A 24,990-nucleotide genomic window follows, 5' to 3' on the forward strand; every position below is an offset into this window, starting at 1 on the left:
GGAAGTGGCCAGTGTCCTTTTAGAACACGGAGCTTCCCTTACTTCAACAACAAAGAAAGGATTTACGCCTCTGCACCTGGCAGCCAAGTATGGTAATATGAAGGTTGCTCGACTGCTGCTTCAGAAGGATGCCCCAGTTGATGCCCAAGGGAAGAATGGAGTCACCCCACTTCACGTAGCAGCACATTATGACCACCAAGTGAGTGAGACACTCGAGGCAGTTTTGTTTTTAAATTTTAATCCAAAACATTTGTATTAATATATGGTTTATTTTATTGTAAATTGTGTAGTAGGTGTATTATTCAAGATATAAGAACACTTAATGGTTATTCTTGCCTTGAGCTGAAGAAATAGGGGATAGATAATATGAGAAGCATGCATTTCACTCAAGAATCTTCATTCCCTATTTTGTGTATTCTCATTACTGTATAAATTTGTCTAAGCCTGCTAGTTACATTAGCCTTTACTATTACATTAACCTATATTCATTAGATTAGCATGCATTCATTAAACCAGTCTATACGCCTTACACCACACCACTCTAGTGTAGGTGTGGTAGTGTAGGTGGCTTGTGTAGGTGTAACCCATAATATCCTATAATGAGTAGAGCAATAATTGCTTTACCTTGCTATCTCAATAATTGTTTACAGGGAGTGTCTTGTGGATTGTTTATTTCTGTTCTTGTGTTTGGTCGTGGATTGAGACTCCACTCTCTGTGGCCTAACCACGTAAAATTATTGGAGAAACTTACCAAAAGAATGTGTGCTAATTTCTGGTGTCCTGGGTGGACCCAAGCAATGGCCAAAAAATAGCATTCAGGAAACCTTAGCTCAGAAATATAATTGTTGTTGTTATTGTTGCTACATTTCATACATGGTTAGGATCACTGTATACCTGTTGATGATTCATAAGCATCTCAATGATTCCAAGGAGCAATGTCTTCTGACCAGATCTCTTGGTTGGTGGTCTGATCATTCAGGCTGTTTAATGCGGCTGCTTGCTGCCCTACGAAAGAGTCACAGCCTAGTTGATCAGGTATCCTCTGAATGTGTTTATCAAGTCCTCTACTGACCAGTACAAGAGGTCGGCTAGTTTTGTTCCGTATGTGTGCAGGGAGTGTGTTGAAAAATGTTGGGCCCTTGATGTTGACAGTTCTTTCTCAGCATACCTACAGTATTGTCTTCTGCTCTCCAACAGGGCTATTTTTCACATTCTTCCATGCTTTTTGGTCTCGTGTGGTGTTATTTCTGTGAGCAGACTTGTACGCTGAAGTTATTTTGCACAGACGTAATAAATAAAAAAAATTATAACTTATTGTTATTAGCCTCTAGATTAAAAAATAATAACCACTCTCTTGAAAACATGAGGAAATGTAGATTGTATATTTAGATACCAACCCGGGATCCTCTTCAGCAGTGAAGACTGCTGAATCGAGATTTACAACCTATGTTTCCTCATATTTTCAAAATACTGTAGTGGGTTATTATTTTCATTGATAAGTGTGCTAATGCACTTCATTCAGACTGTCTAGATTATAAAAATAAATAGAATTGGAGGGATATCCACCTTATAATATAATTTATGGGCCATGTTAGACTTAAAGCTATGATTATAGGTTTGATTAATTATTACTATAAATATTTTCAGAATGTTGCACTGCTGCTGTTGGATAAAGGTGCTTCTCCTCATGCTACAGCAAAGAATGGGTACACCCCTCTTCACATTGCTGCTCGTAAGAACCAAATGGATATCGCTACGACCCTTCTCGAGTATGGTGCTAGTGCCAATGCTGAATCCAAGGCAGGATTCACACCTCTTCATCTGAGCTCACAGGTAGAGTTCTTGAAATATTAACTAGCTATTTAACATGGCATAGAAGCAAGAAAATATAGCTTGCTTTGGAGTACCTTTTCCTTAAATAGATGGCTTAATTTATCATTGACACATTGATGGTATCAATGTGTCAGTGGTATTCACATTTAACACACTGATGGTATCAGTGTGGGGGGCGAGGTTACACGCAAGTGACGGGCGAGGTGCGCACGAGTGACGAGTGAGATGCGAGGTGCGTGCAAGTGATGGGCGAGCCTCAACCTCGATGGGCAAGGTGTGCATGAGTGACGGGTGAGGTGCGTGCAAGTGACGAGTGAAGCGCGTGCGAGTGACAGGCGAGGTGTGCATGTGGTGGGTGATGTGTGCACGAGTGACGAGCGAGGTGTGCGCAAGTGATGGGCCATAACATACTCCTTTTGGTCTTATCCAGCTTCTCGCCAAATGTTGAATTTCAGAGCATTAAAAACCATCAAAGGTCGTCCTAACTGTTATCATTTAATAAATATAAAAGTTACTTAAATAATATAAATGTCATTCATAGTTTTATGTGTATAGTTTTGTTTATTATTAGCTTCATATATGTTATAAAACGGTTCATAATATAAATGTGGCCCACCATCACTTCACAGACATTGCTGCTGGCCTGTCAGAAGAAACAGGTTGCTGACCCCTACATTAGAACATGCTGGAGCAAACATGTGCTTTTGAAATGCTAATGATTTAAGTGGGCTTTGTAACCCTTATGCCCAACTGCTGAAACCTTAATTATCATAATTTTTAGTGTGTTTATGGTAGCAGTACTGTCTCTCTTGGTATTACATAATGCTGTCTTGGCATGTTCAGTTCTAAGTATAAATGACCTGCATATTACTTTTTAACAGGTGAATTCCTTGGCTTAGTATAAATGTCATCTGTTTAAAATAAGATTTAATACAAATTTGTTTTTGTTTTAGGAGGGCCACACAGACATGGCAACACTACTGATCGAGCACAATGCTGCACCAGGTGCTTGTGCTAAAAATGGCTTGACGCCGCTACATTTATGTGCGCAGGAGGATCGTGTCAATGTTGCTGCCATTTTAGTCAAGCACGGTGCTCAGGTGAGGGTTTAAAATTACTAGCTATGTACTCTACTATATAGACCTCAAGGTACATAAATGCTGGTGAAAAATGTGTGAATGTTAACAAGTTCGTGTGTGAGTGAGCTCACACACTACCTCGTTAACATTCACACACACATTAGCCAGTATCGGAAGTACATTTAAACTCGTGGATGGAAAAATGCTAAAAATAATTCTCATGGTATACAGGACTTTTAAGTTAGAATATGCAGGTAGTGTATGGTGCCCATATACCACAAAGCAAATAAATAAACTAAAAAAAGATTGAGACATGGTATTAAATGACTCTTTGACTGAAAGAAGAAACAGAAATTAGGGGAAACTGAAGGCATTCAATGTGCCAGTTATATAGATTCCATAATAAAAATGTGTGAGCTCAAAATGATTATTTAAGGATCTGGTTGTGCTGAGATTGCAAGACAGAAAACAAATGAGATGTGGCAACCACAATATGATGCACTTTTTTATCAATATAGTTATGGTTGGTTGAAGTAATTTCCGAGAGAGGGTTGTGTGCTAAAAATAGTGGAAGTTTAAAAATTATTTATGATAAAATACTCATTAAAGATACTCTACAAGCCTAATGCTTTACCTGTAACTATAAATAGGTAGTAACAAATTGGTAACATTCATGAAAAGAACTAAGAACAGCAGGGGTCCAAGGACCAGCTTCCTGCTGAACACTGTTCCATTCTGACATTTCCTCTCTTGGTTTCTTGCCTAGAAAACGTACTGTGTTATTGGCAGATAAAGGGTTATTAAAGTTAAATTTCTGGCAAATGTTAATTTAAATGGAATGAAAAAGGATATTAGAAGGGCAGTACAGCATAATAAGGAAGTACTTACAGGAATGAAAGCTAATTAATTAAGTGCCTGTGGCACACAGTAATAAAATAATATCAGCAGATTGAGTAAAAGTAGGAAAAGTGTGGACATTTGAAAACTATTCATAGTTTACATTTGACTACTTTGTCAAGGGTAAGTAGTAGTTTGAGGTCCTGAAGTTTGCAGAAAACTGGTATTAGAAATAATTGAGCTATGAAGACAGGTTAAAGAAGCTCAATTTGATAACAATAGAAATTATATGGACCAGAAGTGATAAAATAATCATATACAAAATAGTTAAAGAAATGGATGAATTAAATGAGGGCATCATTATAATGGAGGAAATATAGACATCCACAAAACTTCCAGGTCTCTGGGTTTGTACATGCCTTCGACATACCAGGACCTGAATCTAATTTACTCATAAAGGCAATGGTTGCATGGGCATTTGGGAACAGTCAATACTGAGTGAAACCTCCCAGAAAGTACACATGAAGCCAAAGAAACTGTGTATTTTGATTAGAGAAAAAAAGATGAAAACAAGGGAAGTGGTATCGTCATTTGCTCAGTGCCAACAAATCATGTACCCAGGGATGCTGGGTACTAGTACATGGTATTTGGAAGATATAGTTAAGTATTACCTATGTATAGTTACAGGATGAGAGCTACACTTGTGGTGTCTCGTCTTCTCAGAACTCTGTCATATGACGTTTTGAAATTACAGACTGTTTGACATCCACCACACACTTGTCTCAACTGTCAACCACTCTGCAAAAATGAGCTTTGAAATGTTTTCAGCAGCTTTGTTTCCTTAGTTTGAGTCTATGACCACTTCTTTAAGCAGCACATTTTAAGACTACTTCTTTGTCAATTTTGTCGATTCCTTTTACTATTTTATATGTAGCAATCATATCACCTATTTTTCTTCTGTCTTCTAACCTTGGTATATTTAACACCTTTAGCCACTCCTCATAGCCCTTTTTTTTCAGTTCTGGAAGCCATTTAGTTGGATGTCGGCACCTTCCCAGTTTGTAGATGGGCTTCTTGAGATATGGGCACCATACAACCATTACATATTCCAATTTTGGTCTCACAAAGGATGAGAACCATTTCTTTAATATTTCACCATCCATGTATTTAAAATTGATTCTGAAGTTGGAAGGCGTATAATATGCTTTTCACACAATGTTCTTTATGTGATCCTCAAGTGATAGTTTCTATCTAGGACCACCCCCTAGATCTCTTTCTTTATCAAAGTTCTTTAAAGCCTTTTCACATAATTTGTATTTTGTGTGTAGTATATTTTCTTCATTTGTTCATTATGTAACATGGCATTTATTCACATTAAATCCATCTGCTAAGTGTTCTTCTCTACACTTTAGTCCTGGTTGTCTTGAAGGCCATGACAATCGTCTTAATTTTCTTGCCTTTCTTAGTAGCTTGGCATCATCAGCAAACATTTCTTAAAGCTCTGTATTCCTTCTGGTAGATCATTCATATAGACAGTGAGCATTACTAGTGCTAGAACTGAACTCTGTGGTACACCGCTTGTAAAATTTCTCCAATTTGACACATTGTCTCTGATTACCACCCTCATTTTTCTGTCATTTAAAAAAAATCATTTATGTCAGAAGTGTGTGTATCATCCCCTCAGTATATTCCATTTTCCAGAACAACCTCTTATGTGGGAGTCTTTCAAAAGTTTTTTTGTTTTGACTATTACACTTGTCAATGATACAGGTCAGATGCTCTTTACACTTGAGAGCTGAATTTCAAGGTCATTGCTCTATGAATGTTCCTAGTATTCACTATGGAACATTTTTGTTACCAAAATTTTGTTTGCTCTGTGAGAGGGATGCTTGCTACCTGTATTAACATAATGTTTTGGAGCTGGATGTGTGTACATCAGCCATGGTCAGTAGTTTACGAATGAGGCCCTGGGCAGGCACATGTGTCCCCTCTATTTTGTCAAAATGGCAGATATCTTCTAGAGGCCAGAGAGAGCCAAAGACATGGTCATAGAAATGGCAGGACTTTACAGTATGATGCTTTACCTAAAACTGTCTCCAGCTGATGGGAGTAGAGTGTATATGGGGCCAGTCACTTAAGAGCAATGGGAGCAGTGTAAGGGTTCATGTTGTACATGTGTGTTTTATATAAGTGCAAACACATAGCCTGGCATTCTTGTCCTATGAATATTACTTGATTATATTAATGCCATAGTATCTTTGACAAATATTTCTATTTTAATGAACAAATTATAATAAGGTTACATTTTGCATTTGATTATGATAACCATGTTTTTTACAACCACTTCATATTTCTTTTAAGATTGACCCAGCAACAAAGGCTGGCTACACACCACTTCACGTTGCATGTCATTTTGGTCAGATGAATATGGTGCGCTTCCTGCTGCAACACGGAGCTAAGGTTGACTCAACAACTCAACTTGGGTTAGTTTTCCTCATATTTCTCTTTGTTTAATTTTAAAGACACAAAACCTTTAAATAAGAATTGGGCCAAAATCAATTTACAGGTGTAGATATTTATAGATATACATGACTGTAATACAATTTTTAGAAAAATACTGTATTAATACATATCCATTAAAGATGAAAATACTTTATAGTTTATAGAAAACAGTTAACTGCGTTAAGAAACAATGGGGCAAACTTCGTATGCGATACGAATAAAGCTGTAAGAGAAATATTATGAAGCGAGTGTGATCACATGTCAGTACTGTATAGGATGGGATAGAAAACTCAGTGGAGGAGAGTACGTCATAAACCTCCAAGTGGTGAAAAACTGCAAGTTGAGATCCTGTATGGTTACACCCATCTGCTCACCTCAACCTACATCCTACTCGCACACACACCTACATGCTTGCCACACCTACCTGCTCATCTCATCCATCTGCTCACCTCATCCAACCCACATCCTCCTCGTTCACACTCCTACATGCTCACCACACCCACCTCATACACGCTCGCCACACCCACCTCATACACGCTCGCCACACCCACCTCATACACGCTTGCCACACCCACCTCATACACGCTTGCCACACCCACCTCATACACGCTTGCCACACCCACCTCATACACGCTTGCCACACCCACCTCATACACGCTTGCCACACCCACCTCATACACGCTTGCCACACCCACCTCATACACGCTCGCCACACCCACCTCATACACGCTTGCCACACCCACCTCATACATGCTTGCCATACCCACCTCATACATGCTTGCCACACCCACCTCATACACGCTTGCCACACCCACCTCATACATGCTTGCCACACCCACCTCATACACGCTTGCCACACCCACCTCATACACGCTCGCCACACCCACCTCATACATGCTTGCCACACCCACCTCATACACGCTCGCCACACTCACCTCATACACGCTTGCCACACTCGCCACACCCACCTCATACATGCTTGCCACACCCACCTCATACACGCTTGCCACACTCACCTCATGCACCACATACATCTACACTAATTAAATCCCTCTGTATCCTGAGACTGATGGATGCTTACTACCACTGCTACTGATGTTTTAAAAAAAAATTGTACTTCACAGTAAAGGGAAAATGGGGTGTTATTGTGGTAAGAATATTAATAATATTGTTTGCATTGAGAGAGGCCTTTAGCACAGACTAAGGATTTTTAGTTTACTAGTATTTTGATGCTGTACTAGTTTTCATTTGTTCTTCTACACTTAATTTGGAATTTATTATGATGATGAATTAGTGTGATATTAATATTCTACAGATATGACGAATAGTCAACAAGTTCCCTCGGGGCAGATAATTACATGGAGAAGAGAATGACAGGACAAAATATTTGCAGAAGATCTCAGATACAGAAAATGTGTCAAGATTAACGTATATTTTGTCCTGTGCTCATCCACTTAGATTTAATGTTTTGTGCCAAACATAAATAGATGCCATCCTGTTGTTTAAGTAGCAGTATTTCAGTGAAGACAGCAGTGTGCTATAGGAAATTTATACTACAACTGTCACTGACTCATTCATGCCACAAGCGATAGAGTATACCTGATAAACTCCTCGTGCTTGAGATAACAGTGATAAGATAAGCTCTGGCAAGGCTTGGTGATGCCAGTGTAACTGTGCACATTGGCTTGTGAGCACCTGTGGTTCATAAACCGGTATATTAGTTTTGAAAACAATTTTTAGCATAATAAATTGTCTAAAAATGCATTGCTGGTAGCACATTTTTTTAGTCTAATGTCATAGAAGTAAATAATTAGTATTTTACAAACAAGTACTGTACTGCATTAATTTTATGATTCATTGAGATATTTAATAATTGTTGGAAGTCTAATTTTTACACACAGGGCACTCCTTGTGTTCAAATGCTAAATAATTAATAATGTAAATAACAATTTTCTACAGCTTGTAAAATGTATGCACAATGGAGGAACATTAATAGGAAATTATATTTTGGGAGATCTAGAAAAGTTTTCTTGCTTGTAAAACAGGTTTTTCATACATACATACATACATACATACATATGTTGTTGAATATGACCGAAAGGGTAAGGTTCATGATTCTAACACGAAAATCTCAATATTTCTTACGTTTTTCTTCACTGTCGAGGGCAATTGAAAAATTAACTCTCCAAAATTCATTTTCACATTTTATTAATGGCCTGATGCCCAGAAGCGTTTTGCAAGAACACTTCTTACATTTTCAAAGACAATATTTTTACTTACTCAAATCGTGCTTATATTCGTTTTTGGGTGAGGTGATATGACAAAATGTTTTTGGGTGAGGTGGCAGAACACAAATCAATGGGTAAAGGTAATTTTACATAGTCAGAACACGAATAAATGGGTACATTGAGTATTTTCTCTTCTTGCTTCTGTGTTGGTTCGGGGTCTTGAAATGGGTAGAATATAATAATGTGTTAATTGGCTGTTGATTGCCGGAGTGGACTTTTTGATGTGTAGCGCCTCGCTGATGTCGAGCCTCCTACTGTCGCTGTATCTATCGATGATTTCTGTGTTGGTTGTCAAGATTTCTCTGGTGATGGTCTGATTGTGTGAGGAGATTATATGCTCCTTGATGGTGCCCTGTTCTTTGTGCATTGTTATTTGCCTAGAAAGAGACGTTGTTGTCTTGCCTATATACTGAGATCTTTGTGGCTGACAGTCCCCAAGTGAGTATGTGAAGGCATAGACGACATTGGTTTGGTTTCTTTCAAGGCGCTCTGCTTGGTGTCTGGAGAGTTCATAAAAAAAGTCAACACCAGCAATCAACAGCCAATTAATACATAATTACATTCTACCCACTTCAAGACCCCGAACCTGCACAGAAGCAAGAAGATAGAATATATACCCATGGTCATATGCCCATTGTATATATCCATTGTTTCGTGTTTTGTGTTTTATTTCCTGTCACCTCATCCAAAAACATTTGTATCCCATCACCAGTTTTGTCATATTTAATGTCTCTAGGCAAGGTCTCTAACCTCTCCTCATAGCTCTTGCCCTTCAGTTCTGGGAGTCACTTAGTAGCATGTCTTTGCACCTTTTCCAGATTGTTGATGTGCTTCTTAAGATATGGGCACCACAAAACCACTGCCTATTCTAGCTTTGGCCTAACAAAAGTCGTGAACAATTTCTTTAGTATTTCCCCATCCATGTATTTAAAAGCAATTCTGAAGTTAGGAAGCATAGCATAGGCTCCTCGCACAACATTCTTTGTGGTCCTCGGGTGATAGTATACTATCTAGAACTTCCCCTAGATTCTTTATCAGAATTCTTTAAAGATTTCTCACATAATTTATAGGTTGTGTGGGGTCTATGTTCTCCTATTCCACATTCCATAACATGGCATTTATTCACATTAAATTCCATTTGCCAAGTGGTGTTCCATATACTTATTTTGTCTAGGTTTTCTTGAAGGGCATGACAATCATTTAAGTTTCTTATCCTTCCTATTATCTTAGCATCATCAGCAAACATGTTCATATAATTCTGTATTCCATCAGGTAGATCATTTATGTAGACAATGAACATCACCGGTACAAGAACTGAACCCTGTGGTACTCCACTTGTGATGTTTTTCCAGTCCGATACATTGCCTCCGATTACTGCCTTCATTTTTCTATCAGTCAGAAAAATTTTCATCCATGTTAGAAGTTTACCTGTCACCCCTCCAATATTTTCCAGTTTCCAGAACAACCTCTTATGTGGAACTCTGTCGCGCGTGTAATTACCTTGTGTGTGTGTGTGTGTGTGTGTGTGTGTGTGTGTGTGTGTGTGTGTGTGTAATTACCTAAGTGTAATTACAGGATGAGAGCTACGCTCGTGGTGTCCTGTCTTCCCAGCACTCTTTGTCATATAATGCTTTGAAATTGCTGATAGTTTTGGCCTCCACCACCCTCTCACCTAACTTGTTCCAACCGTCTACTACTCTGTTTTCAAAAATGAATTTTCTTTTATTTCTCCGGCAGCTTTGTTTCGTTAGTTTAAATCTATGACCTTGTGTTCTTGAAGTTCCAGGTCTCAGGAATTCTTCCCTATCAATTTTATCGATTCCTGTTACTATTTTGTACGTAGTGATCACATCGCCTCCTTTTCTCGTGATGTTGGCCTTGTGCAGCTGCACATGCAGGTTCCTACCCTTTTGCCATCTTTGGTTGGCTAAGATGCCAACCAAAGCATCTTTGGTTGGCTAAGATGCCAACCAAAGCATCTTTGGTTGCCTTTGGTTGCAGAGGATTTGCGCACCCATGGGCATTTGGATTCGGTCTTCCGCTTCTTTTTCCTTCTCGAACTATCGAGAAAAAAGAAAAGAAATGTAAAGAAATGTAAAGAAATGTAAAGTACCAGTAGCGAGAGCACTCAGCGTAATATGGAGAAAGAGCCTGGATACAGGGGAGATACCAGCAGCACTTAAATCTGCAGATATAGCTCCGTTGCACAAGGGGGGGAGTAAAGCCTTGGCAAAAAATTATAGGCCAGTTGCACTAACATCACACATAATAAAAGTGTTTGAAAGAGTGATTAGGAATCAAATTTCTAGTTTTATGGAAAACAATGAATTGCACAATCCAGGACAACATGGATTTAGAGCGGGAAGATCCTGTCTGTCACAGTTACTCAACCACTATGACAAAATCACAGAAGCCCTAGAAGAAAAGCAAAATGCATATGTTGTATACACAGACTTTGCAAAGGCGTTCGACAAATGTGACCATGGGGTGATAGCTCACAAAATGAGGTCAATGGGAATAACTGGAAAAGTAGGACGCTGGATACTCAATTTCCTGTCGAACAGAACACAAAGAGTAACAGTCAATCAGATAAAATCGAGTCCAAGCGATGTTAAAAGCTCTGTACCTCAAGGTACAGTCCTTGCACCGCTACTGTTCCTTATTCTCATATCTGATATAGACAAAAATACACGCCACAGCTTCGTGTCGTCCTTTGCAGATGACACAAAAATCAGCATGAAAATTACCTCTGCTGAAGACATTGAAAAACTACAAGCAGATGTCAACAAAGTTTTTGATTGGGCAGCAGAAAATAACATGATGTTTAACAGTGATAAATTTCAGGTACTCAGGTACGGCAAAAATGAGGATCTGAAACATAATACAGGGTACAAAACACAATCGAATCTTCCCATAGTAGGAAAACAGCATGTCAAGGATTTGGGAATAATGATGTCCGACGATCTAACGTTTAGGGAGCATAACCAAGCAAATATCGCGTCAGCCAGAAAAATGATCGGATGGATTACGAGAACTTTCAAATCCAGGGATCCCATCACAATGGTTGTACTCTTCAAGTCACTTGTGCTGTCCCGTCTCGAGTACTGCTCAGTACTCACTTCCCCCTTCAGAGCAGGAGAGATTGCTGAAATAGAGGGAATACAGAGAACATATACGGCACGCATAGACGAGATAAAACACCTAAATTATTGGGATCGTCTCAAAGCTCTCCAAATGTACTCTCTAGAAAGGAGACGAGAGAGATACCAAATAATATACACCTGGAAAATACTGGAGGGTCAGGTCCCAAATCTACACAGTAAAATAACAACGTACTGGAGTGAACGATATGGAAGAAAATGCAAGATTGAACCTGTGAAGAGCAGAGGTGTCATAGGCACAATCAGAGAGCACTGTATAAACATCAGGGGTCCGCGGTTGTTCAACGTCCTCCCAGCGAGCATAAGAAATATTGCCGGAACAACCGTGGACATCTTCAAGAGAAAACTGGACGGTTTTCTAAGAGAAGTTCCGGATCAGCCGGGCTGTGGTGGGTACGTGGCCCTGCGGGCCGCTCCAAGCAACAGCCTGGTGGACCAAACTCTCACAAGTCGAGCCTGGCCTCGGGCCGGGCTTGGGGAGTAGAAGAACTCCCAGAACCCCATCAACCAGGTATCAACCAGGTATCCTCGGCCTGGCTTGAGGCATTAAGTGCCGGGCCTTCGTCTGGTGCACTGGCCTTTGCGACTAGGGCGTAGGCCGCACTGTTGAAGCTGTTTGCGTCGATTTTCACGGAGATGGTGTGTCTGTCCTTTGCTTCTCGCCTTGCGTGGCGACAGGCTATGTTCACTCTTTCTTTGGAATCCGCCTAGGCCCTGGCTCATAGGTTTTCTTCACCGTTTTGGTTGTTACTGTTCGCAAAGACTGCTGTCATACAGTTTCTGCAGGCGGCTTTGTCCAGCTGTCGTCCTATTTCGGACTTGTTGCCTATATGGGGTGGCTATTCCCGGCCTTCTCGGAAGGGATGTGCCAGGGTTCGGGGTTCCTCCAGTCGGGGTGGCCATCCTGTTTGGGTTCATTACCCCTGTTCACGAAATGGCAATGGGTAGGTGGCTCCCTTTGTTTGCTCACACCTGGTCGCATGATTCGTGGGCGTTTCGGGTTGTTTCCTCAGGCCTGTGGTAGCGTTGGGTGGCTCCTCCTCCTTCGGGGGGTTTGGGGCTGGTGGGGCAGGCTTCTTCCCCCGAGTTCCATCGGGTCATTTCGGAGTGGGTGCGCTTGAGCGTGGTCGAAACGACCCCATCCCTCGGGTGGGTTTCCCGCCTGTTTCCAGTGCCGAAACAGGACTGTGTAGCTCTGCGGTTCAATCTGGACTTGTGCTGTCTAAACCCCTAGATTCCTTGCCCCTCCTTTTGGATTACCACTCTATCTCAGGTCCAGCTTCTGTTGGAGCCGGGTGCCTGGATGGTGTCCCTGGACACCATCCAGGGACACCCCCGCCTTCAGCTGTTACTATGGGAGATGGGAGTCTCGGGTCACTCGGCTGTTGCTCGAGCAGTTGTGTGGGAGTTTGAACTTCGCCGTACTGGTCTACCCGCTGGGTCAGGTTTGGCTTTGGGGTCTGTTCTGGTTCCTTCGGGGATGCCCGTTTCACCTCAATCGCGATTGCTGGGTTCGGCCTCCGTGGGCCTTGCATCAGTTGCTGCGTTGGTTGCTGCATTGGTTGCTCTTTTTTTTTTTTTTGTGGTTCAGTGCCTTGGCACCTACCCGAGCCCTCGCTCGATGTGTTCATGGACGCGTCGTCTGTCGGCTGGGGCTTTGTGACCAGTGCTCATCAAGGCAGTCAGGGGCGGTGAGGTCCGTCCTTCCGTCGGGTTCACAGCATGGTGGGGGAGTTTGTGGTGGTTTGGCTGTCGCTTCGGAGGGTTCGGGTTGCTCGGGGCTCTCCATTCCGGCTAAATTCCAACTGTTCTCTGGTGGTTCATTGCCTGAACCGCGGGGGTTCCCTTCGGTCTTTGCCTCTTTGGGGCTGGTCGCTTCTAGTGGCTTGTTTGCTGGTTTCTCTGGGTTTGGCTCTCCATGCAATTCATATCCAGGAAGTGTCCAACGTCTTGGCGGACGGCCTGTCTTGGTTCGTTCCCCTGTTCACGGGATGGACTGCGACACCGACTCCTTCAGATGGCTCTGCTGGACACATGGGCTCCCGGAGGTGGACCCTTCACGTCAGCGTGGTCGCGGTGTCTCCCGATATATGTGGCGCCCTTCCCCGACCACAAAGCGTTCGTGGACACCTTTCAGCAAGACTGGTCGAGGTAGGGTTGCTTATACCTCTTCCCCCATTCCAGCTGTTGCTTCAGGTCCTGGCTCAGTGGGAGTCTTACCACAGGAGAGTTGTCCTGTTGGCCACTTGGTGGCCGGCCCAACCTTGGTTTTAGGTGCTGCTTGCTCGGTGTCCAAACCTGGGGCATTTTCCGTGGCTCGGCCTTTCCAGCAGGTCAGATTGGTTTGGTACACGGCTGGTTCAGTCTTCTCCTCTGCTCTTCGGGTCTGGTCTTTTTGATGTGGGTTTATTACCCTTTGTATGGTGATCAGGTGGCTTCGTTGATGGTGTTCCACCTGAGAGCTTTGTCTCGGTGACAGTATGAAGTTTCCTGGAGTTCTTTCCACCATTTTCTCTCTTCGTAGGTTATTTTCTATTTCAGATCGGGTTCTCTTGTCCTTTCTTTCTATGCTTTTTCCCGGACCGTCATTTAATGCTTAATACTGTCACCTCATATCGTGCGGTGCTGGTGGAGCTACTACAGCTTGCATTCATGGTGGATCTCACTCTGCCTCGTTCCATGAGCTTTCTCATGCTTTGTTTTACCTCTGGCCTGCTCATGTGCCACCTGAGCCATCCTGGTCCTTGGACAGGGTCCTCTCCTATCTTTCTCCTCCTCGGTTCGTGGTGGCCTATTTGGTTCAAGATTTTTTCCAAGGGTCTTTCTGTTGGCATTGGCCTCTGGGGGTCGGGTTGGTGAGCTTTGTGCTCTCCTTCGGCGCAAGGGTTTCTGCTCGTTCGGTTCTGGTCGGCGGTTTGTTCATTTGCATTCATTTCATTCAAATGTTTATTTTGGTATCTTTTTGTTCAAATAGAATTCCCTTCAGGAATATATACGTATAAAGTCCAACAGCCCGGCGTGCCAATCGCACCAAACTCACAAATCGGCTGAGGGTTACCTGTGAGTGTGTAACCCCACCAAAATGTGTCTACTCTTTTTGGGATTCTCACCTCAATTCTCGTGTTATGTCGTTCATTTTTGGTATCAATTTGTTTGCAATAGAATTTCCTACAGGGGTATATGCATATAAAGCGTAAAATTCCAGTGCACACCCCCTTCCCCAGCAAAGGTAAAAGTCAGCCAAGCATTTGCTGTGAGCGAGCGCCATATGCACATCCGCTACATCTGCACACAAATGTGTATAATCTTTTTAGTTTGATAGCATTAATTTTCCAGTAACATCATTCATTCTGGTATCAATTTGTTCGCAGTAGAATGCTCTACAGGGGAGAAAAAAAGGCTGTACTTACCACCCAATGATGATTGTAGACTATGAGTTGAGCATTAGGCTGAACCAATCTACCTGCTCCAGGAAACTTTCCTGAAGCTGCTCAACCGATGTTTTATAGGTGGAGTGAATGGTGGGTAAGCATTACTGCTTATCCACCCAGTATGTCCTCTTGCGATGGTACAAGCCAGAGCATGGTGCAGCACACAGTGCCACACCACATGACTTGCACTTATATTCGGTGTCCTTCCTTTTACCATTTTTGTAGCAAACACGACACTTCAGCCCTTTCTGGATGAGAAATAGGGAATGGTTCAAGTTCCTGTTCAGATGTTCTTGTTTATCAACAATACAAGGGTTTCTCCTAGCAATAGCACAAAAGCATTATGGAAGATACTGGAGGGCCAAGTACCAAATCTACACAGTAAAATAACAACGTACTGGAGTGAACGATATGGAAGAAAATGCAGAATAGAACCAGTGAAGAGCAGAGGTGCCATAATCACAATCAGAGAACACTGTATAAACATCAGTGGTTGTTCAACGTCCTCCCAGCAAGCATAAGAAATATTGCCGGAACAACCGTGGACATCTTCAAGAGGAAACTAGATTTATTCCTCCAAGGAGTGCCGGGTCAACCGGGCTGTGGTGAGTATGTGGGCCTGCGGGCCGCTCCAAGGAACAACCTAGTGGACCAAACTCTCACAAGTCAAGCCTGGCCTCGGGCTGGGCTTGGGGAGTAGAAGAACTCCCAGAACCCCATGAACCAGGTATCAACCAGGTATCAACCAGCACCAGAAGGAATAATCTGACTCGTCTTCCGAGTCAGATGATGAATTGTCATGTCGAGGTGAAGCTGGGAATAGTGGCCGCCTCACACCTGATGGTCTGAGTGTTGCAACATTGTCACCAGTAGATGTGCTACCATCATCATGTACATCACCAGCATGTCTGATGTTGTCATTTTGGAAAGACCACTTCTTAGTCAAAATTCAGTAGTGATCAAATGATGACTTCATGGAACTGTAGCAATGCGAGTTTCTTTGTATTGGTTGTGTAGTACTGATATATCACAAAAGCATTATGGATAGCCATTTGCATAAAGTAGAACGTGATTTTCTTCTTCCACTTGTGACAGTTCCGTGCGAAACGATATTTGAAGATTTGGTCAAAGTGATAAACACTTTTCATGTTATTGTAGTCACAGATTGCGTTTGGTTTGTTTACAGTGACCTGTTGCAATGAAGATGTTCTGTCAGGTTTGCCTACATGTTTCCTTCGTTCCATTTGTTGTGTATCTGCATTGTGGAAGTTGTGAAGAGTGAAACAACTCGCTTACCTTTCCACAGAATTATGAAAGTATTGTCTTTACATCTGAATACTGTTTTATCTACTGGCAGTTTACTCTTTGCTTGAAGCTGAAGATCTTTTGTTGCACCAAGACGCAATCTGAGAGTACCACAGGTGTATACACCTTCTTCAAGCAGCTTTTCACTCAGTTGAACAGAGTTATAGTAGTTATTCATAAATAAATGGTAACCTTTGTTCTTTAGTGGTTCCATCAAACCCATAACTGTTTCCATCAAACCCATAACTGTTTCAATCGTTGTCATCCCAATTACTGCATACACCTCAAAATCATACCTGTAACCACTTTTAATTTAGCTAGCATGTACAGCTTCACTTATACTTGTCAGATTTATTTGGATTATAAACCTTGAAAGCTAACCGGCCCCTCAATGACATTGTACCTTCATCCAAACACAGATTTTTCGTCGGAATGTACTTGAATGTTTTTTTATTTATTTTTTAGATATTCCATGAATGTTCTAACTTTGATTAGTCTGTCTTTATTGTCTTTGGGAATGGCATTATTGTCATAGGTTTGAAAATACCTTGCAATCAATTCATATTGTTTTGACGTCATAAAATTATTGAAACAAGGTACATGCCACATTTTACCTGTTTGCCAGTACATTCTCATCGCTGGCAACTTCATAATGCCCATCAACATTGTCAGTTCCAAATATCTGGCAAGCTCTTTTACACTCAATTCATCCCCACTTATTGCTTGGGGTACTAGAAGTATTGCAGTTGCTTTGTGATGCATACAAATTTGTTTCGTATACAAAATATTGTCACAAATCTCGTGTAATAAATAACTGTAAAAATCCAAGAGAGGTGATTGGTAATGGTACAGTCAAGCCTGGTGTTCCAGTAAAACTTTCTACAAGTGATGGAGTGTTGTCAGTGAACCAGGCTTGACCAGAACGTTGCCGTTTCCTAGGTGCGGTATGACCATTTGAGCCTGTGGCAGTATGAACATCAAAGTCATCACTCCCCTCACTTTCAATCTCATCCTCACCTGCTGTTTCAGTTTCAACAAACTCAGTCACTTTCGGTACTTTCAATTTCTAAATCAGAAAAATTGCCAATTACAGCCTGTATTTTCCTTGGGGCGAGTTTTACAGCCCTGTATTGTTGGCGAACATGACAAAGCTTGTCCATCTCACGTCTTTTTTTCCATGCTTTCGCCCTGGAATGCCTGTTCTTGATTACTATCCATCTCGTAGTAAATGTAAAGTGTATAAAGATACTAACCAATGTTATTAAGGGGAAATAGCCGTAAACAGGTCAAATGCGAGACAATGCGGCACTGCTCATGAGGGAGATGTAAACAATGAGGCCTACAGGGCCTACCCGTGCCTCAATGCCATTTGGCCCATAGCAGAAAATGGGAAGACATTGGCGCAAAGTTTAAAACATGTCCCAAAATGTTCGGATAAAAAATGTAAAATTGATTAAATTTGGACGTCGGCTACGTCCCTCCCGAACATCTGCAGAGTTAATTTCGGACGTCATATTGGTCCCTCCCGAACGAAAGTGTTAAGTCTAGCCAGCCTGTGGTCTATCGTTGTACCCATGACATTCAAAAGTTTGCTGCTTTGGCTGCTGTTTTTGGCAACATGTCTTGGGCTGATATTCTGGCACAGGGCTTTTGGAGGTCGAACAGTGTCTTGGCCATTATTTGGTCAACATTCCTGATTCTGGGCGTTCGTGTGTTGCTTTGGGTCGCAGGTTGGAGCTAGTTGTTTCGACTTCGAGTTGAGGAGCAAGTGGTGGCCACCTCCCAGGTAAGTTCCTTTTCCTTATCTTTGATTAGGTAGCTCCAGGGAGCCAAAGGGACTCGCCACAGAAAACCAGCATTGAATGTAAGGAAACGCCATTTTCTGGGTAAGCCTTGGAAGCTCCCTGACACCCTCCCTCACTCCGGTTAACAGTTTTCGCAGTTTTTTTATGACTAGCCACCGAACTGAGGTTGCTGAGTAGCTGGTGTGGAAGTTCTGGGGCTCCTAGGAGGGAGGGTGGGCGCTGCACGGATGAGCAGCGCGGCAGCGGTGTGTGACGTTTGCTTGTTTGTTTCCTTGGGAATTGGGGGGAGTTCTGCATCTGTGAGTTTGCAGTTGTTATTTTCTTAACATGTGGGATCTGTTTTGTTATGCCTACCTTTCTGGGTGCCTGACCCCGGTCGATGGCAGATTAGGAAAGTCTTCCCACCACAGGGGTTTTTCTAGGGGCCATTGCTCCCTGTGCCACTCTGAGGGCGGGGGGGGGGGCAGGTTCTGGCTCGTGGTCCCTGGTAGGCTGAACTCCATTGACTATTGTCTTAGTCTAATATATTGCATATTAGCCCGATAGCTCCAGGAAGTCTCCGGGGCTCGCCCACAAAATGGGGTTTCATTACAGTCAACGCTGGTTTTATATTTTTTGTAGCCAAGAAAGTGGATAGAGTGACCAGCACATGTCAAAAATAAGTTAGGTTACTATGTTTGCATAGGCATGTTTAAGGATTAGAATTGAAATGAATAATTACTATTTTCTGTTGTGAGAAGTTGGAAACATAGGTGTACATATTGTTTATATGTATACTGTACAGTACAAATGTATATATTAATAATTTTAAGTTGGCTGGTAGATAAGGCATGAAAATAAAAGATAAAGAAAAATCTGTTAATTTCACTATTCCCTTACCCTTGTAAGGGAATAGTGATTATCTTTCATTCTAAGGATTTGATTTTTGATTTTTGTGGCATTTTCAAACCACTACCCGTTTGTGTGTGTACAAAATAAAAAGTTTTAACGTGATTTTGGTCATAAGATGATAACAAATTTTTTATACCACATTCATGATTGAATGTATGCTTTTGTGTGTGTTTGCAAACTGTGTGTAACACAGTTTGCAAACACTGAAAACAGAAAGCAAAACAAACACTGAAAACCATTTGAAAACACTTGAAGTTTACTTCACTAAGTAACTAAACTTTGGGTGGTGTGTTAATTTATACTAGACATTTATGTAATGCACAAATACTGCTAAAGGATGATTTCCTTCTCTCTGACAGATACACACCACTTCACCAGGCAGCTCAACAAGGACACACCCAAATTGTAAACTTGCTTCTTGAGAACAAGGCTGAACCCAACACAGAAACAAACGTGAGTTACTCATATGCTCGACAAATTAAAATTGTGCTCAGTGGTAGAGATTTTAATACTACTGTACTTCATATTTATCAGAAAAATCATGTGTTTGCAAAATATTGTTTACTTGGTAAATTGCCTATTCTTGAAAGATACATAATGTGTACGTTTAATTGATGTAGAAGGAAACTAAAGTTTCCTATTATTTACAGTACTGTATACTCTTCTATATATAGTATTTTAAGGGAATGTCTCCCGACACAGGACGGCAAGACGGCGCTCAGCATTGCACAACGTCTCGGCTACATATCGGTAGTCGAGACATTGAAAATTGTAACAGAAACCACTATAAATACAACGACCACAACAGTTACTGAGGAGAAGTACAAAGTGGTTGTTCCAGAAACCATGCACGAAACCTTCATGAGCGAGTCAGAGGACGAAGGAGGTAAGTTTTTTAAACAGTATTTATTCTTTCTGGAATAGTTAATAAAATTTAGGTTTCATTGACAAATTTTTTTATGTGATTATTCCTTGGGATAATATGTTTTATTGGTTTTTACTGTAAATTTTCCTTATTAAACTATGGTAGATTTTAAAATTATATTATTGTTTATTTTTTACATACTAACTTACAAAACAATTTAGATGTTTTATTTTTTGTTGAAGCAATATTTCAGTTATAATAAAAGGGATGTGCTTAAAATGAGTAATGTATGGCTCCTCTAATTATCAATTAAAGAAAATTATTTTGGGGGCTCTGCTATTTTTTGTATATTTCATATTATACTTTTATTCTTAGTATGAACTTTTTAATATACAGACAAGTGTTATTTCAGCCTTATGCAAACAAGTTTTTTTGTTTTTATCTTTGTGAATTTTTTGGATATTGTTTAGATATTGCTTGGATAATAAAATTTCTGGGAGGTTCCCCCTCAGCTGCTCCATGAGCTATGCACTGGTGCAGCCATGTCTTGGAAAGATGCGCTAGGTCTCTTGACACCCACTCTTGCCTACTGAAGCCAGGACCAGAATCTGGCTCTATCTAAGAATGGGGAGCTTGGGAGTCGGAGACAAACTGTGAAAAACCAGAAAGTATAAAAGCAACAAAACGAGTTACTGCTTGAAATATATGTGGTATCCGAACAAGACAAATTATCATTGCCGCATTGTTAACATTGCATCTGTATTGCATTTGACTGCTGCCAGGTAGGCAGCCCAGGTCACTTCGGGTTCTGCTTCAGATGAAATTAGTCTGGGATACCAAGACAGCCTCACTCTCTTTCCTGCAGTTGGCCCCATTCAGGCTGCATTGCTGCCTTTGGGTGAGTGCGGGAGAGATCTTTACTTTTCCATTGGTACCTTCTGTGCCTTTAGTGTACCCTGAATTTTGCCTATATGATTTATCCTCTGGGCCATGCGGATAACATTTACCTGTGTTTCGGACTGAACAGTGCGTGGCTTTTTTCATCTAAAGGATATCTTGCATCTTGCATTTTCATTTGACTTTTTTTTTTTTTCATGGTTTAGCTGCATGGTGCCGTCCTGTATCACTCTGGTTGTTCATAGATATCAGATCTCGGGTAGGGCTTCATCTCCAGCTCTTGCCATGTCAGTCAAGGGCAGTGGTCTTCTTTCTGTGGTTAATGCATATCATTGTGCATATGTTGCAGTCTAGATGGTGCTTCACCAACAGCGTCTACAGTGACACAGTTTACACTACTCTCTATCTTTATTTGGATTGTTCTGCAGTGGCCCATTATCTCAACAGGGAACGTTTAATTCATTTTTCTGGGAGAGCCTCTTCGGCTCCCTGGAGCTTACTAGACTGATATGCTAATGTCAGACATTGGGATCAGTCATGTGTAAGGAGTTCTGTGGGCCTACCGGGGACCACGAGTCAGAACCTGGCCCCCCTCAGAGGCATGGGGAGCAATGGCCAATAGAAACCCTCGTGTTGTTGGAAGCATTCCATGTCTGCCATCGACCGAGTCAGGCACCCAGAAAGGTAAGCATCTCAAAACGAACCCCTATTCTGGTGAAAATATTGCTATCAACAAACCGAACAAATCGATAGAAACTCCTCTAACAGATATGAGAAAACGAGCATGACGTCATACGTCCCAGACCCCCCACGCCGGCTATCCACCCCTGTATGTGGTGCCCTTCCCCGACTGCGTGGCCGTCATGATCGATGCCTTTCGGCAGGACTGGTTGCGATGGGGGGTTCCTGTACCTCTTTTCCCCAGTTCAGCTGTTGCTCCAGGTCCTGACTCGCTTGGAGTGTTGTCCTCTTGGCCCCGTGGTGGTCGGCCCAGCTGTGGTTTCAGGTGGTGCTTGCTCTTTGTCTGAACCCGGAGGTTTTCCCGTGGCTCCGCCTCTTCCAGCAGATCGGACTGGAACATCACATGACTGGTTCGATCTTCTCCTCGAGCCTTCGCGTATGGTACTTTTGACTCAAGTTTATCATCTCTATGGTGATCATGTGGCTTCCTTGTTAGTGTCCCACCTGCGGGCTTCGTCTCGGCGGCAGTATGAAGTATCCTGGCGGTCCTTCCATTTCGTCTTGTGTCTTCGTCGTTGTACTTCGCTGTCTGTTAGGGTGGTGTCCTTTGTCACTTGGTTGTTCCAGGACCGTCACCTTAAGCCTAACACTGTTGCCTCATATTGTGCAGCGCTGGCGGAGCCGCTTCAGCTTGCTTTCGATATTGATGTTACTTCTGCGCCGTTTCGCAAGCTGTCTTGTGCTTTGTCTCGCCTCCGGCCTGCTCATGCACCGTCTGAACCGTCCTGGTCTTTGGACAGAGTGCTCTCTTTTCTTTCTTCTCATCGGTTTATTGTGGCCCCTTCGGTTCAGGATTGTTTCTCCAAGGCTCTTTTTTTGTTAGCATTGGCCTCTGGGGGTCGAGTTGGGGAGCTTCATGCTCTCCTCCGGAGTAAGGGTTTCTGCTGCTTTGGTCTTTGTGATGGTTGTGTTCATTTGCAGCCATTTCCTCCTTTTCTGGCGAAGAAAGAGACTGGTGCTTTCCGGAGGGGTCCCTGGGTTGTTGATGCTTAGTTGGTCAGGCCGGGTGTGCATCATGTTTTGTATCTGGTTGCAGCTCTTCGCCATTATTTGTGTGCCACGGCTTCTGTTTCGGGGGACGCACTTTGGGTTGATCTGGTTTCCCTTCTTCCTTGTTCGCAGGTGCGGGTCTCCCAGGTCGTTCGCAGAGTTGTTAAGGCTAGCCAACCTACGGTCTATCCCCATGCCCATGACGTTCGTAAGTTTGCTGCTCTTGCTGCCATCTTTGGCAATACTATATGTCCTGGCCTGACATTCAAGCACTGGGCTTTTGGCGGTCGAACAGGATCCTGGCTGCTCGTTACCTAATGAACGTTCCTGGGCCTAGTCGGGCCTGTGTCGCTTTGGGTTGGCGGCTGCAGCCAGTTGTCTCGACTTTGAGTTGAGGAGTGAGCAGCGATTGCCTCCCGGGTAAGTCCCTATGTTTTCCTCTGTGGGTAGTTAGCTCCGGGGGAGTCGAAGGGGCTCCCTCCAGAAAACCAGCGTTGAATGTAATGAAACCTCATTTTCTGGGTGAGACCCGGAGGCTTCCCTGCATCCCTCCCTCCCTCCGGTTGGCAGGTTTTCACGTGTTTTTGACATCCAGCCTCAGAACTGACGGGTAGATAGCCGGCGTGGGGGGGTCTAGAGCTCCCCCCCTTCCCCCTCCTGGGGAGGAGGGGGAACTGCGCAGACAGCGGTGCGGCGACATATGACATCATGCTTGTTTGCTCGTTTTTTTTAGAGGAGGTTCTATCCACTTGTTCGGCTTTTGGTAGCAATATTTTCAGCAGAATAGGGGGTTTGTTTTGGGATGCTTACCTTTCTGGGTGCCTGACCCGGTCGATGGCAGACAGGGAATGCTTCCAACCACATGGGGGTTTCTATAGGCCATTGCTCCCCATGCATCTCTGAGGGTGCTAGGTTCTGGCTCGTGGTCCCTGGTAGGCCCACAGAACTCCATACACATGACTGATGCCAAATTCTGACATTAGCATATCAGCCTAGTAAGCTCCGAGGAGCCTCTGGGTCTCGCCCAGAAAGTGGTGTTTTATTACATTCAATTCTGGTTTTTTTCCTTTTAGGGTTTGGTTCTGGGATTAGCCATTCTTCTGGCTTCTTTAGATTTACTCCTGAGTGCAGTTCAGATTGGAAGAGTGTGTCAAATGTTCTAACCGGCAGTCTCTCTTGCTTCCATTTGTGCTCGTCATAATGGTCGGTGGACTAGGCATCTTTTTTTTTCTCTGGCTTTGCAAGATGCTCGGCTGGCCACAGGTGTTTGCCTCTGTATGGAGTTTGGTGGTTTTCAGTGTATGTGGTGCTATTCTCAAACTGAGGTTTTTGCCAGAACTGAAGTCATTGGCCTTGTCTATACCTCTTCCAACTTGTGCCATGTTAATCGGTTTTGCAGCTCTTTTAGGACTGCATCATTTTTTTATTTGAATCCCATCACATTGGTTCAGACCTGTTTTTCAGACCTCCTAGGTCTGAAACTCTGTCTCAGCCCTCTGTTCTTCCTGAGGCCCCATCTACTATCGGACATCTGCATCATGACCTACCTGGATGGTTCGTGGCTCTTTTTCAATCTTCATGTATGGAGTTTGTCTTGTATACTACTACATGTATGGGAGTCAGGCAGCTGATAACTTTTGTCTCTCTCCTGGCTCTTCCTTGTTCATTAGTTGATGCTTGCCATAGCCTCTCTGTGTCCTTGGCTGTCTTTGGTGTTGTTTTACCTCCTGCTGGCTTGTGTTGTTAGTTCCAAGGTTCAGTTTTCCCAGGCCATCTGTAAAGTGGTTCACTTCCTCCATCCAGCTGTATATCCTTATTCTCATCATATCTGCAAATTTACTGCTTTGATGACTTTCCTTGCCAATATGTCTATGGTTTATATCCAGGCTCTTAGTAATTGGCATTTCAATAGGGTGGTGGCCATGCTCTATTGGATGTTCCTTGGCCACTCTGCACTTGCACTTGGGTGTTTAGGGCAGTAAATGATGATATGCTTGACCTCTCTTACTTTTGTCTTCTCCCATTGGTAAGCCCTGGCTGAATCTTTCTGCTGCTTAATAATTATATTAATTCTTTTCTGAAATGCAGTCTTCAGCCTTGTTTTATTATGTTTATGATTTTTGTTCTACTTTTGAGTTTATCAATGATTTCCAAGGTCCCCCTCATCTCATATAGAGCTCCAGATGCTGGTCCAGGCTCCTGGTGTACACGAGTTCATCTCCGAGGCCTGATGTATCTCCATAAGGCATGTTTGAATCAATGCTTAGCTCGAGGAGCTCCTGAATACCCCACCAGAAAAGTGTGTTTCATTACATATGGTGTTTTATTTCTTGTTATGAAGTATTGTTACATAAGTTCTCGGACA

At 42.6% G+C, this 24,990-nt stretch overlaps 1 protein-coding gene across 30 annotated transcripts in view; it reads left to right on the plus strand.

Moving 5' to 3' along the window:
- The window catches only part of LOC123756928 (ankyrin-2), a 982,618-nt gene that overhangs the window by 645,432 nt on the left and 312,196 nt on the right, over positions 1–24,990 (plus strand). For 29 of the 30 annotated variants that reach the window (XM_069329388.1, XM_069329393.1, XM_069329412.1 and 26 more), the window contains 6 exons: positions 1–199; positions 1,648–1,833; positions 2,787–2,933; positions 6,111–6,232; positions 19,492–19,585; positions 19,835–20,018. The exon at positions 1–199 is cut by the window's left edge and continues 143 nt beyond it. In XM_069329388.1, coding sequence (XP_069185489.1) covers positions 1–199; positions 1,648–1,833; positions 2,787–2,933; positions 6,111–6,232; positions 19,492–19,585; positions 19,835–20,018 — 932 coding nt within the window. Of the gene's footprint in view, positions 200–1,647; positions 1,834–2,786; positions 2,934–6,110; positions 6,233–7,908; positions 7,964–19,491; positions 19,586–19,834; positions 20,019–24,990 lie in introns of those variants that run through there. The other variant, XM_069329419.1, reaches the window with a different exon arrangement.

The sequence above is a fragment of the Procambarus clarkii genome, chromosome 22 (genome assembly GCF_040958095.1).
Source record: "Procambarus clarkii isolate CNS0578487 chromosome 22, FALCON_Pclarkii_2.0, whole genome shotgun sequence".
NCBI lineage: Eukaryota > Metazoa > Arthropoda > Malacostraca > Decapoda > Cambaridae > Procambarus > Procambarus clarkii.